General features: G+C 37.0%; 1 protein-coding gene across 2 annotated transcripts in view; it reads left to right on the top strand.

Annotated features, from left to right (window-relative positions):
- LOC128026913 (E3 ubiquitin-protein ligase NEURL1B) overlaps window positions 1-16,301 on the top strand; it is a 46,088-nt gene that overhangs the window by 11,662 nt on the left and 18,125 nt on the right. The window contains exons 1-2 of one of the 2 annotated variants that reach the window (XM_052614184.1): window positions 8,887-9,121; window positions 12,991-13,557. In XM_052614184.1, coding sequence (XP_052470144.1) covers window positions 9,091-9,121; window positions 12,991-13,557 — 598 coding nt within the window. In that variant the 5' untranslated portion in view covers window positions 8,887-9,090. Of the gene's footprint in view, window positions 1-8,886; window positions 9,122-12,990; window positions 13,558-16,301 lie in introns of those variants that run through there. The other variant, XM_052614183.1, reaches the window with a different exon arrangement.

Below are 16,301 nucleotides of genomic sequence, written 5' to 3'. Positions count from 1 at the left end.
CACCAAGGTACAACATAGCACCTTAGAAAACACCTTGCTGCCCCTGTGACATGGAGAAGCATCACTCACATTTTTTTTTTTCAGAAAAAAAATCTGGTTCAATTGAATATTTTCAAATAGATTTGGTAAGGTGTATTGTTGCTGATATGGTAACAAGGATTCCCTTAAAGCAGCGATATTAGAAGATCAAATTCACCTCTCATTAATCTCAAATTCACATGGCTTCCATTCAGTCTTACAATATGTAAAACCTATTTTGAACATATTGTTTTTTTAAAAACTGAATTCTTAGGAACAACAGCATTGTGCCATATAAATAGAAGAGGGGATTGCCACTAGACCTTTGTGATCAAGAGGGATTAGACATTTGCTTGTAGCACTTTGCTTAAGTATAAGCTATATATTACAACGTTCGAAATATGGAAATTCCTTAAAGAAATAAAAAAAATTGTAAGGTGTGTGAGCTGCTTTCCACAAAGGATGTCATTTCATTATAGATGCTGGTTTCCACGTTTAACCACCCTTTGACCTCGGGATATCAGATGTCACAGTTTGGGATTGTTGTTGTTGGTGTTTATGTCTCACTGAGAAAGCAAGTCAAATGGAAACATCCAAGAACAAAGACATGCTGTGAAACCTCCTTCTTTGTCAACAATATATCCAACATTTTTGCTTCGTAGGATTTGGATCCTATTTGATGACTTCAGTGAAACTTTTGTGTCTGGGATCCATATGCGCATACTAACTACCACATGCTGATCACTTGTACTCACGATATTGAAGTCACTGACAGCTCTCTCATGTAGCTCCCCATTAAAACAAATACAGAGCCCATGCATTACTCTGATTTGTACCACAAATACCCCATAGTCGTCATAGCCCCATCCACATAGCCCATAATCATTGTAGCATATGACCAGTTAGATTTTGTTAATAAAAACTGGAAAAAATCATTCCATTTCACTTTGTTAATTAAATGGCTGTTTACGGTTGCCAGGCAATGCTGAAATTAAAAAGTAATTAAATGCAGAATTACATTGATGTGCCATCACAGGTGTGTGTGTATTTGGCTATTTGGCAACAGCTTTAAATATCGCTCATCCAGTCAGATTTCAGAGTCTGGAATAGTCCATTTATAATTGCCCCAGTTTACGTTGGTTATTAGGGATGTAATGATGCACCAAGCCAGTTGAACATCGATGCAAATATGTGACGATTCAAATATGTTGGGGTGGGTGTTTACATGAATGTATCTCTGAGGGAAACTGACTGTCTTTAGAAAGACCGACTTAATGCATCCTAATTTGCATACTATCCGTCCTAAATAATATTCTAAATTAGAATTAGTACGTCCCAAATCATAGTATGTTGAAATGAGTATGCCAGAGATTCTTGGATGGTTTACTGCTTTCCGGTAGAAATTAGAAGTGCAGATCCGTGCACACTCTAAATGGTCATTTATATTTTCGCCTGGCTCCGCTCCATGAACCTCCACAGACTGCATGCGCACATCCCCAAATTCTGGAGGATTTTATACTCAACGTGTTCAACATTGTCATATTATTTTAAACGACGGGGCACACAAGTGAAATCGTCATTGGAAGTAGCAGAAAAGAACCGAGAAGTAGGAGTTTCCCAGAAATGTTGTTTAGAACAAATTGTGAGAGAATCATATCATAAAATTGAGTTGCTGTTCCTATTGGTTATGTAATAACTTAACCATCACCAGGTGGTCTGCCGCACTTAGACTGTTCTAGCAGGTTTAGGTCTGTTATATGTTCCTTCACATAGAAAAAGACTACTTTAGGGCAGTCATTGAAATATTCCTTTGGTATCTGACTCCTGTTGACCTCAGGGGTTTGTGAGGCAGGTTGACCTCTGTTGTCAAGGTTCACACTATCTTGTGTCTGTTAATGTGTTACGGCACTTTAGAGAATATGACACTCAGCAACCTCCTACTGTTTGTCAAATGAACCTCTGATACTCTAGAAGCCTGTAAACTGAAATTTAAGTCCTCAAAGACTACATTTTGGACATATTTGGGACAGTTTTTACCAGATTGAATGTGCAGGGTGGTTCAACAACGAATATCCATTGGATGTAAAGTCCAATTCATCATGGTTTTCTGAGGTAAAAAGCTCAGTTGCTTATCTTTCTCAATCACTTTCCTGTTTCCTCTATTTAAATTTACATCTCAAATATTTAACAATGTATTGCTAATATTACATTGGCTTGTTAAAAAAATAGGCTAATATGAAAAATTTAATTTTTTGTAATTAAAGCATTACAATTGGCCAAATTTCGCATTTAACATCTGATTGCATGATCTCATGAAGACCTTACAGTTTCTATCAAGATAATGCAATTCTGTCCTTCTGATTGTTACCAATTATTACCAAATATTACCAGTTACCAAATGCTGCATTTGCTGTATATATATTTGCTATCTGGAAAATAAAGTGAACTATAGGGAGGGGAATAAATGATAGAATGGTCTTCCACAAAACACAGAAAACTGAAGCAGCCCAGTCGTACCCTTTACCATGACAGGAGCTTGAAATGTTATATCTTGCGGTTACTTTTAATGGCGTATTTTAAGAGTCTGTGTTCCCTATATGTGAAACATACCAAATACAACTCAAAAAGGTGTCCAATTCGGCCCGCAGGATGATTTCAACAATACAAACAACAAAACATTATTTTGAAAATTAAATAAAGTGAATTCACTATAACATTATATTTTTCATTTAAAGCAGAACAAATTGGTCATTTATTTGCATTGATGTTTGATGCATAAGTCATGCTGTGTTGTATTGACGCCTGGGGGACTTGATAAAGATATATAATTTTTGTAGAGAAAACAACCTAGCATCATCTTTGAAAAAAAAAAAAACATCAATGTATTTGTGAGCAAACTAAGGTTTAACAAAAGGTAATTTTGGCCCTCACAAGGGGAAATTTTCTTTAATCTGGCCCTCAACATAAAATGACTTTTACATCTCTGTCCTATAAAAAGATAAAATAAAAAATAATACAATAATAAAAAACACATTTACCACTAAACTTACCGTACTATTTAAGAATAATTATAGTTTAATAATGGTATATCTGCACATCTGCTTTTTTAATAGACTTGTTGTGATATACTGTATGGTCCAAGTGCATGATTAAATATGAGACTAGATATACAGATATACAAAACTAAAATGAGCTTTTGGAATATGTGTTCACTAACTATCTATCTATACATTGCAATATTTGCCCACTCATCTTTGCAGAACTGCTCAAGTTCAGTTAAATTTTAAGGTGACTGTTTGTGGACTGCAGTCTTCAAGTCATTCCACAGATTTTCAGTGGGGTTTAAGTCTGAGCTCTGACTAGGCCATGCAAGGACATTCACCTTTTTCTCCTTCAGCCACTGTTTGGCCAGTTTTACTGTGTGCTTTGGGTCATTGTCATGTTGAAAAGTAAATCTTCTTCCCAACTTCTTCCAAACTTTCTGGCAGAGGTCAGCTGATTTTCTTTAAGAAATTGATGGTATTTTGCCCCATCCATTTTTTCTTCTGTCCTGACAAGTGCTTGTCCATGATGCAGAGAAACACCCCATAACAGAATATTACCAACTTCATGCTTTACTGTAGGAAAGCTGTTATTTGGATGGTGAGCTGGATTGGATTCCCGCTAGACATATTGTTTGGTGTTGAGGCCAAACAAGCTCAGTCATGACTGCATGTGACCTTTCTTGAGGAGTGGCTTTTTTCTTGCAGCCCACCCATACAAGCCACATTTGTGGAGAATTTGTTGATATTGTTGTCACATGCACACAATGACCACTCTTTGTCATAAATTCCTGCAACTGCTTCAGAGTTGCTCTATATAGTCTCTCTGATCAGTTTCCTCCTGGCTCTTACATCCAGTTTGGAGCTACGCCCTGATCCAGGGAAGGTCTGTATTGTACAAAATAACTTCCACTTCTTAATAATAGACTTCACTGTGCATCTAGGCATTGATAAAGCCTTTGAATTTTTTTTTGTAACCATCTCCTGACTTGTGCCTGGAAATATGAACACGATCATAATTTACAGATCTATCACTTTTCCCGCTCAGAAATGTTCACGCAATCATGCAGCACATATCAGAAGCTCTATGCTCCGGAGCGGTTAGCGCTCGCACTCACTGATCTATATATAAATGAACCCGCTCTGACCCTTTGCTCTTCCAACCGAGCGTGGCACGGAGCGATCACACTACTCAAACAAACGGGGCTGTGGGGGTCAAACGCGCTCAGGCACAGTTAAAAATGACCTAGTGTTAGTACACCCTCATACTCCTGCATCCCGCTAACACGAGTCTCTACCAGCTTCCACACTCACCCATCAAGTGTTGCCCTGCAATGCACTCTGCCGCACTGGGTCCTGCGATAGTAGAGGTCTCTACAAGGAAGTCCTATTATTATGTTATGATCGAGGCTCTGGACCCTGAGCATAACTTTTTTTCTATAACAAACTAAAATATTTTCTATAAAAACATTGTGTTCAAGGCCATTTCTCATCAAACTTTGTGAAATACAGACTGAACAGCTGCTCAAATCACACAACCACTGCATGAGCATATGAACTTAATCAACAGCTCTTGTTTGGTATTAAAGCTTCACTTGTGCTTATTTGTATAAAAAATGCTGTAAACCAATATGTGTGTGTGTGTGTACCTTCTAAAAATGCTGAAAGTTTTCTGTGAGGGGTAGGGGTGGGTTTATGTTAAACACTGTATAACTATCTGTATATAACAATAGATGTCTATGTAATGTCCCCATGTGGATAGATGTGTGTGTGTGTGTGTGTGTGTGTGTGCTTTGCACTATATACATACTGATTTAGGAAAATTACTTCTAAAAAATGAATTTGTATTCTTTTGAAAATAGGCAAAAAATTGTGGGTACAGAGCTGTGTATGTTGTGTCAAAAGGTAGACCCAACTCTCTTTGAAAACCCCTGGTTTACCTAACAGCGGTATCTCTCCTGTGACTGATGGACAGACATGAGCTATTCAGAAAAAAACTCCTTCAATACATAAAATGATGATGCATGTAAAGGTAAATGTCGAGGAATACCAAGGAATTTTAGAAGGGTAGAAAATAATAATTCATATTTTAAATGGGGAAGTTGATTTTGAGTTTTTAAACTTGCAATATGCTTTTATCAATAAAATATTGAGTATTAAAGTAAACTTTGAGAATATTTTCATCCTCCCATTTCTTGACCACTTTATACGAGGGAGAGCTGTGCAGCGTCAGCCACACTCTCTCTTCACAATTCCCATCCAGATCCAGTGTCAAGATGACTGGAGATGGGCCTGGGTGCAGTGGATGACCAGGATGTCTTCAGTGTCTTCTCACAATGCTTGCAGAGATTGGTCTTATCCACTCATTCTGCTAGTGTCTGTTTTGTGGTATCTAGTCCATGTCTGTAAGTTTGAGGTCATTCATGCTATTGTATTCCTATTTTTCCTATTTTTTTTAGCACAGCCAAGAGAAGAGAAGACAGTGAACTCATGAATTTTTCATAATTTATAAGTCATGACTGTTGTATTTTGCACATGCATTCAATGAAAGCATAAGGCCCACTTAGACAGTGGTTATGACTCATTTTGTCATTAGATCTGTGAGTTTTTGGCTTTGGACAAGATTGCCCAGCTGCTCAGACAACCACATGCAGTCCTCCCAGTTGGCCATCTGCTTAGCATTTCAGTGTCTTTGAAACTTGATGGGAATTACAATACAGCTAATGTAACACTTCACAGTCCAAGGACTAGTCACTCCGCCACATGGCAGCAATTTTGATGCCATATTCCAAGTCTTACCACACAGTGTGACAGCATCTTCTCTTAAAGAACATAATGCTTTTACTTGCAAAAAAACTTTGTTCTGGTGGTAGCTTTGGTACATGTGCAGTTTTCCTGTACAGTTAAACATATGTCTAATGCTTTTTTTTTTTTTTTTTAATTCCAGAATTGTCCTGTAGAGATGTTATTTCATGCCTATCCTTTTGTCAAGTAACATTTCCCTGATTGCCATCCCTGACCATGCCAATGACTGCCAACATGAAATCAGTCTGACAAATTTGTGTTGGCTGTTCCCAGAGGAGAGGGAACACTGACATGTGACAAAGTGTTCCTGTGGCTCAGTGGTAGAGCATTGCATTAGCAGCATAAAAGGTTGTGGGTTCAATTCCCAGAGAACACACATACTGGTAAAAAAAACAAAACAATGTATAGCCTGAATGCACTGTAAATCGCTTTGGATAAAAGCATCTGATGAATGTAAATTAAATCTATATATATACTTAAATTGTATTTGCACATCAAGATGTTTTTTGTCCTGTTGTGCATCTTTTGACATGCAGTGTACTGGGGGTAATGAGAGGCGATCACCCCATTGACCAACTTGGGTTTAGGTTTTTACATTATCTTTTTTTTTTTTATTGACTTTGTATAATTGAAAGGAATGAGAGTAGTTAATAGTCTCTTGTTTGCCTGTTTCTGAGCCATCCATGGAACAAAGAACAAGATCTGAAAATTGATAAAAGAAGACACAAGCAACTTAATATTTAATAGTATTACATCAGAAGTCTTAGAACCCCATTCGACCCTGCTTCTGGGGACCCACTTCCTCTATTAGATTATTTGTTTATTGTATTTGATAGATTATACTTTCAATAAAACATTTGCAATAAGTTTGTAAAAGTGGTAATTTGATGCGTGTTTGGTATCTGGTTTTCTGCATTTAGACCATTCTGACCAACAAGCTTCACCAGTGTGTGATTTGCTTTTCTCCTATCATGAACATGAATGATATATAAATCAAAGGAACCTGGTCACATGACCAAGGACAACGACCTGTTAACAGTCCTTACAGTAATCTTAATTTATAATTTTAATCTTACTCTTCCTACAAATTGTTTCATATTTACAACAGGAGCTGATGGTATGCACCCCACTGTAAGATATCATTCTATCCCAAACAAAGAGCTTTTATGCTTTTATTCATGTGATGTTTGCTTACAGTGCAAATAGTCTCCGCCTCAAACATTCTTCCTGTGTTAACCACAGTTATCACTGCCTTTCCTTCTAGAACCATGACAAATGTTTGAAAATAATTTCTTTGTGCACTGGCCCTGCCTTAGCTTACATATACTGTGCATATCAGGAGGGTTACCATTTCTACATATCTGGTAAAGATAAGTAAATTGATATAACTTTATTAAACTGCACAAAAATCTGCTACAGTTATTACAGTATAATGGCTTTAATATGAAAGTATAATTCAAGATTGCTGTGTTATATGGGTCACAGCTATTACCCCTTTTTTTTTTCTTTTTTTGAAATAGCTGGCATTTTATGCAATAATAACCTATCGATGTTCTTCCACACTTGCACTTTTTGCACATAACAGTCCTGCCCAATCAACCATATTAGTAAAACTGTACTTATTTTGAAATTATTTTATATGCATTCATTTGGAATGACCATGGGCCTCTTTACCGTCTGAATGGTCACACTTGGTGACATACTGTGCATAATTTGAACATATTGAGAAGATCTGGGGCAGATTTAATAGCCGTTGGCCTGTAGCTGGTAATCATGGGCTAGGTCTGTTTGGACAAGGTTCCTCAGAGACAGCTTCAGCTCACAAGACAGGAAGCAGCTTGCATGGATCCCAGCGGTCAAGGATGTGAGGAGATAGGATGGGGGTTGGAGTAGAGAGGGGATTTCCTCGTAAGGGGTTTATGTCATTTTCAAAAATACTCACAATTATTCTGTAGTCATGAAACATTTAGATACTAATCTGTTTTTCTTTTTTTATGAATTTTAATTGCTTTGATATCTGCTGGCCTGTTTGCTACTGTCTGTTGGAAAATGCTAAGTTTATATTACATTTAAATATCCATTTCTGAAAAAGAAGGAAACTGATTTAATTTCTAAGAGCCAGGTGATTGACATAAAATAAGCTGTATTTTATTAATAAGTTATTTATATATATATATATATATATATATATATATATATATATATATATATATAAATAAATACATAAATAAATAATAATTATTATATTTATTATTACTATTAGAATTTATTTAATTTATTTGAATGAAATTAGCTTGATTATATATATATTTATTTAGTTCAAGTATGAAAAACCACACTTATATATATATATATATATATATATATATATATATATATATATATATATATATATATATATATATATATATATATATATATATATAAATTGTACCGTGGTCATTTTTTTTTTTTTGACCTGCATCTGTAGAACCATGTTTGTTGATGTTCCCAGTATAATGTAAATATCATGAAATATAATAAACACATCAATACCAAGATATGTAACATTATTTTGTTGTGTTGTGTGGGGTCTAGGCTACATACGAGGAACGTCTTTTGACGTTTGCCCTTGTGAACGATGCATTGACGGCGACTCAAATTAAAAAGTTAAATAAATAATAAAAAAAAGACCCGCACGAATGATCTCTTTAAACTGAAAGAACGACGTCGCGTTTGAAACACAGGGCACGTCTCTGATACGTATATATGCGCCATTGCCTTGAGTCTCCCTGTTTTTATCAGGGTTTTGCGCCACCAGTGTTGCGTTTTAAGACGCTTGTCAAGTCAAAAATAGTTTAGCTATTAAAATGTTTCTTAAACTTCCCGCGTTAACTGATATATTTTGTCGCGAGCTTTATTTAAAAGGGTTTACGAATCGATGTGCGCTCTTACAGTGCAGCCAGTTTTGTTTAGTATAATGACAGCGTTGTTGAGCGTCGCTTCGCGTCGCGTCCATAGTAGATGGGTTGTAGGATGATCAGGCGTGGGGAGGGCTTGGCTGCCCAATGCGCCAATAGACGCCAATGGCTTGAAAAGCCGCTTCTGTGTGTGACTCTCAGGCGCGTAGAGATTCACACAGCTGCGATTACGAATATATTCCTCATATCTGATAATAAATGGACAGACCAGGAGTAGAAACATTCGCGATCCACTTGTCATCAAGGAAGAGCAATTATTGGAAATAATGGGGAATACAACACCCAAACCACTGATAGGTAGGAGATGGCATGTTGACCGTTCGTTGATTTGTCTTGGGACAGAAATCAGAAGCGTTTTTGTATGCTTTAATGTGGATAGAGAGGTTTAATATCTTGGTTTCTTGTGCAAATACAATGCGTGTACTACTCTAGCTTCTGAACTGTACTGGGATGAGAGCGTGCGCTGCGTGGGAGTGAGAAGATGATGGGTGATGTTCAAGTTATTCAAAGATCCTGCAAACGTGTCATTGCTTAAAGCTGTCTAATTCATTACGCATAACATCATCCTTCATGTTTTAATATTCTTTTTTTCGGATGTTGCATGGCGTTTCAAACTAAATTGTGAATATTTGGAATGTGGATTGTTTCTTAATGTAGGCTGCATGGACATGAATGTTTTTCACCTTCTTGTTCAGATATTTGTCTGTATTTAAATGTTCAACAAAGATGATGATTATATTTTATAGCAACATATTGGTGACTTATTATCCCTTATTTAATAGACTTACTAAATAGGCCTACACCACAAGAGTTGATGCTGATGATAAACTGTGGTATGAGAAAAGCTCTGTTTCTCTCTGCTGTATTCTAATTTGTTCTACACTCCTCCACCTCCCAAATTTAATGTACACATAGTGTGCCTCAAGAATACCTTATCGACACACAGTTTCCATTTAAATCCTAGATTCCTTCTTATAGATCTGTGTGAGTTCATATAATTGCTTTTAATGGGATCTAGATAAAGTGAACTTTATAACTGTGGTATATGCTCAGTCATAAGTCTGAGGGAACATTGACAGTTTGGAATATATTTTCACACCATTTTAAAAACAAAGGCCTTTTTTATTTAAGTTGAATAAATATTTCAGATTATAGTTCAGAAATCAAATTAAGAAAATGAATGACATTGATCATGTGAAGTTCTCTAAGATGCAGATGCTGTTGCTGCATTGAAGCACAAGGTGGTTATTGTAAAACCAAATATTAAGAAATTCCAACATTTGTGTTAATTTTTCACTCAGCTTGTTGTGCAGATAATATCATTTGAAATGTATCAGAAAAAGAATAAGACATAATTTGAGTGGTCTCAGGACCCTGCAGTAGGAAATTGTGACACTGAACATTAATAGGTTAAATGAGATATTTAATTGGTCGATTCTGCTCTATCAGTAAACTTATCACAGTGTACATGGCCTGCACATGTAACGCAAGGCGTCAACACCATCAGCTTCTGTCGCCGCTAGTTCTTTGAAGTCGGCTTGGTGTGTCCCGGCCTTAAGCTAACATTATGCATGTACACCAAAAGGTTATTAATGACTCACAATGTTTTTCAGTGGCACTGCTGGAGTTGCTGCTCATTGACCCCAAAAGAACATTCTTTGTTTTCATATTCACAAATAAAGCTGGTATTCATTATTTCTTATTGTGTGCTCAGTCCCCACCCTCTAGTAGCCTGACTAGAGCAGTTGGTACAGTATAACTTTGATAATTGCCCCCACAAACTGTATGATGACAGTTAAATGGGTACATCTATTAATTATGGATTTACTTCTAGTCAATCATAAACTTGTCTTAAAAATCGTACCTATAAATGTATGGCTTGGCATGCAGTACAAGGATGATTTTGGGTGTGTGGAACACAATGCTAGATCAGGTCACAGTATTTCTTTAGAAAAGTCTGGAAACACATGTATTCATTGTGGTGTTTTCATCACTTTTTTTATTTTGGCAGTTTAATATATATATATAGGATAAGATTTAGTCGATTGGACTGGCATCAAATACAATGTGATTTTCAGAAATCAAGATTTAGCAGCAAAAATTAATTTTTCCAAAAAACAGTTCTCAAACAGATTTTCTTGTCCATGAAATCACACAAAATACAGAACAATAATGACAATATAAAGCAAATAGAGTGTAGGCACCAAAGCTTCTGTAGATCCACTCACTCAAACCCCTACATAACTGGCACAGATCTGAAAATAATTTAAGGACAGTTACGTATGTATTCCCAACATTTTATTATGCAAGTTTTATGTTACACATGAGATGAAAAGGGAATTCATAGTAATTTTAATATTTAGCCAGTCAGTTTAGCCAGAGGGCTTGGGTATGCAGAGCATTTGCATCTTATATGGACTGCACACCTCTGATATATACTAATTAGTGCTGTAAAACAATTAACATTTTCATTCAACATTTTCATACCAAAGTGTAATCATAGGAAATAAATGGAAACATTTGCTGATTTAGTAAAGCAGAAAATATCAAATAATATAAAGTTACATTTATATATTTTTAAAGTGGCATTCATGTAAACAACTAAACCAATTATTCTATTTAAAATATTATTTTGGCAATTTTGTTGAATAATTAAATAACCAAAGTGTAGAATAGATTAATCTGAAAGGTCAAATTATTCTATGACTTCAATACAGGCATATTAATATTTACATATTTAATTAAATATTTTAATTGAAGATATGTCATATAGTAACACTGCAAATGAATGATTTCACTCGGTTAAACTACAGGTTTCATCAAAAGCAAAGACATCTGAAATAATTCATGGAAATGTTAAACAATAGATTAGATTCAACTTTATTGTCATTGCACATGTAAGGTACAAGGCAATGAATTGCATTTAGAATCTAACCAGAAGTGCTAAAAGCAGTAAGTACAGGATATACAGTGTCTACAATATGTTACAAATGTACAATAAATATACAAATAAGGCAGTACTATGGACATAATTTACAGATTTTAAATACCATCAGCATGATATACAGATAGGTGTACTATGAACATACTATACAGATGGATTATGTAATAAGTGTATTTACACATTAAGCAGAAACTATGAACATATGATTATCATTTACACTAGTGCAATGGACAGTAAAAAAGTGCATAGAAAAATATTCCAGTGGCATTGGCCCGGACGCATGTGCTCACCCGGAGCAATAACCCCATTAATTACAATTAGTATTAAATTTAGAAATAATAACACTAGTAACAACATGCCACATGGGAACTTCTGTGCCAAATTATTTTTTATTTCAAAATAAAAACTATAAATTTTACTCCACAAATCTAAAAACATTGTGTCCAGTCCACGTTTCCCTCATTAACAAATAGGCTCAGAAAGCTTTGACATTCGCCATAAATACAATATCATACATCATTATTTTACAGAGACACAAAATGAATTCAATAAACATCAAAACTGTTTGGCTGTCTAACTTTCAAAGATGTTGATATTCAGATGAAATTACAAAATTAAAAATGGTGTAGCTTACTCGTAGATTACTGGTTTTACATGTGCATGTGTTTTTATTTTTTATTTTTTGTATGTCAAGTCACCTTTATTTATATAGCACTTTAAACAATGCATTTTAAATGTCAATGCAACTGAACAACAGGATAACAGGATAAAAGCTATTCAATGGGATCCAAAAGTTTTATACCTCTATTAAAAATGGTCTTAGTTATTCTTAAATCATCTTTTCAAATTATTATTCTGGTAATTTGAGTGTAAAAGTTACATTGAAAAATGAATTATAATTGTGGAGTTACACAATTAAGTTCTGTGAACTTTCAGAATCCTACAACTGTTTATTCCCAGTTTAAACTTTTTTTTTTTCAGTGTCGTCTTTTAAAATCCCAGTGTATTTAGTGATGCATCATAGGTAGATCATAGGTATACATTTAGGTGGATGTATAAAATGCAAATATTTTTTTTAAATGATTGGGTTTTTTTATGTCATTTGTAGGCCTTTAATAAGAAATAACTTGCATACATAAATTATATTTGTGTGTATTACATTACATGTATTCTGTGGCTTTTTACATGTTTCTAATGTACTTTAATGCTTTCATTCCAATAGACTCCAGCCTACAGCATCGCCCAGTGGCCAGTAGGCAGTACTGTACGGTTTCCAACAGTGGAGCAGAGCGCCACAACTCTGCCCTTCCAATCAGGGTCAAGTCTCCCCATTTTCACCCCCACGCCAAGGGCAAAAATATTCGACTGGACACACAACTGCGCCGGGCAACTCGGAAGAACAGTTTCTGCAATGGCATCACCTTCAGCCAGTGTCCTCTGCGTTTGTATGAGAAGGTGCGGTTGCGCCTCTCAGGTGTCCACACAGGCTGGAGTGGAGCTCTACGCTTTGGTTTCACAAGCTTAGACCCTAGCAATCTTGCCTTAGCTGACATCCCCAAATATGCTTGCCCCGACCTGGTGACACGGCCAGGATACTGGGCCAAGGCCTTGCCTGAGAGGCTGGCCATGCGGGACAATGTTCTGGCCTTCTGGGCTGACCGACATGGCCGGGTCTTCTACAGCATCAATGATGGAGAGCCCATTCTCTTCCACTGTGGTCTAAGTGTCGGATGCCTGCTCTGGGCCATCATAGACATCTACGGAACCACACAAGAAGTTACATTGCTCGGTGGGTGCTCAGATAATCTAACTCACTTCTGAATATTCAGTCTTTCATTAATGATTTTGCAGTAAACATCAGATATTGTGGGAACATTATAGCTTTCAGTGATTTTGTTAACACACAAGTGATTCTCATCTCTACCTAGTACCAAAAAGTGTCTATAAAATCAAACATTGACATGCATTCATTTTACTATGAAATACATTATCAGCAAAGTGCTAAAGTTGACAAGTTGACAGGCCGAACAATCAGCAAATTAAAGATATTAGACACACACTAATTGACTAACTTTGTAGGCCACTACATTTAAACTGTTGAAATGACAGAAATGTGGAAAGATGAAAAGAATACATAACGGTCCAAATAATGATTAATGTCTAAAAGTGAGTGTTAGATTTCCCCAAATAACACTGTGTCCATCAGCAGCACCACTATTCACCCCTTCTACAAGTATTCGTGCATGAAATCACTGCTGTGGGAAGGCCCCACAGATTTGTGGTATGCCACTGGTTTTCAGAAACTTTTGCAGCTCTAAGTAGGTCAGAGAAGAGTCATCTGGGACATCTGTCACACTGGCTGTGACACTTAAAGCTTGACTTCAAATTGAGCCATATGAAAATTTCTTCCCTGATAGTTATAGATGGTAGGGATTGCACTGACCAATCGACTAGTCGACTTCAATGCTCTGCCATGACACTTTATGTTTGATGTCGACTAGTCGCCGGTCCTATAGAGGGCGTAACAGGATAATAAATCTTTGAAGGACTTCCACATTTAGGCACCGTTTCTAAACAGTTAAAAGGACGAATAAATGTATACTCCGAAAGGTCCACAAGACATGTTTGATTATATTACAGGATGCTCAAAATTGAACGTGAGAACGCACATTCTAAAAAGCATATTGTACAGGTAAGTTAAATTGCTGTTCTAATCTAAATTGCTGCTGCACTGTAACACACACACATAGGCTATAGACAGCAGCTCTTGTGTCTCTCGCGCACAGAATCATTCAGTGCGGAGATGTACTGTCAACGTTGATCTGTGATTTTTCATTAAATGGCTTAGAAACTGTAAAGTTCAAGTATATATTTGTTGATAACTAAATCCCACAGTGTCACTACTACTAGAGAGACGCTGCTATGTAAAAATAATTCACAAACACAATCGCTCTCACTAATGCAATCATATGAATGTAATCAGTTCTGTGCTACTTTATCTGTATCTGATTTAGAATAGCAAAAATATGTGAGAAATAATGCGACCCAAAGGCAAAAGAACTGATAAAAATTAGCTGTTATAGGAGCAATAGCTATGTACGCATTGTTGTGTCATATGCCATAGCTGTGCACAAGGGGTTTTTCACAGCTCCAGATTTATTTGTTCATTAATGACGTCATCAGCGACTAGTCGATTTCAACTCGACTTTCATCACATAAAAGTCGACTTTAAAAAAATCAGTAGTCGTTCAACCCCTAATAAACGGACATGTCTAATAAAAAATATCCTACATACTACTTGTTTTATTGTCATACTACAACAATAAAATAAGTCAATGTGTCAAGAAAAAGCATTAAGAATATTTTATTATTATTTATGCCATAAAATTATTTTGTAAAAGGTACTGAAGTTACTAAAAATAGGTGGGTGATGGTGGAATGATCGTCAGCTTCTACGAATGAAGCGAATGAAGGCTTGTTACCTTCGGGAAACCATGGTTACATATGTAACCTGGGACGTTCCCCTTCAGGAACTCGAGCTGTGTCCGAAAACGCTATAAGAACAAGAATGGTCCCGCCGCCAAACTTGCAAGCTCTGCCTAGTGTAGTGTGTATACAAGGAGCACAGCTAAGGCCAGAGAAAGAAGAGCCGTGAGTGGCTCGCAGATCTAAACCATAAAATCTGATGAATGTGAGGGACGTGGACCGTCCAGCTGCATTGCAGATGTCCTGTATAGACACATCTGACAAAAAGGCCTTGGAGGCTGCCATACTTTGGTTCGAGTTAGCCTTGACTCCCAGTGGGGAGGGAAGATCAGAGGACTCAAGGTTTTAGGATAGCATCCTGATCAACCACTTCTTCTGGCCGGAGGCCTTAGCCTCAGTGCGCCGCAGAGGAAACATGTTAACCAGAGGGTGTCTGCCCACTGAATGGCCACCAAGAGGGGCACGGTAGGCTGTAATGGCTGCCACGTAGACCCTCAGGGTAGAATGGGTCAACCCTGCAGAGAGAAGGGCCTGCAGGAACTCCAGAACTGTCCCAACTGGGCAAATAACTGGGTCGAGCTGGCAGTCTTCACACAAGGAGGTGAAAGGTTTCCACCTCAAGACTTACAGTTTCCTCATGGAGGGATTTCTGGATTGGAGGATTGTAATGATATAAACTTCCTATTCATTGGGAAGGAGGAGGCGGGAACTGGTGCACAATCAAAATGAAACTTTAATAATTCAAAATAAACACAATACGGCGCACCAGCCCATCACAGACGACTGGTGCGCATAAATAAAAAGCAAACACATAAAATATGGTCCAGGCCTGGTCCTCTCTCGTCCTTCACTATAGTCGCTCCAGTTTTATATCCATCCATCTCCTACGTGGGACTCGATACCGGCGGTGGGGCGCAGGTGCAGCTCATCTCCAATCACTACACCTGGCCTCACTCCTCGTTCCCACGCCTCTCGGCCCCGCCCCACTCGCCACATACCCCCATCGCCCCTCGCAGACAGGGGGTACTGCCGAGACTGCACTCTACC

Source organism: Carassius gibelio, chromosome A14 (genome assembly GCF_023724105.1).
Source record: "Carassius gibelio isolate Cgi1373 ecotype wild population from Czech Republic chromosome A14, carGib1.2-hapl.c, whole genome shotgun sequence".
Classification (NCBI taxonomy): Eukaryota; Metazoa; Chordata; class Actinopteri; order Cypriniformes; family Cyprinidae; genus Carassius; species Carassius gibelio.
Note: the sequence above shows the minus strand (reverse complement) of the source record. Positions and strands in the feature narration are given on the sequence as shown.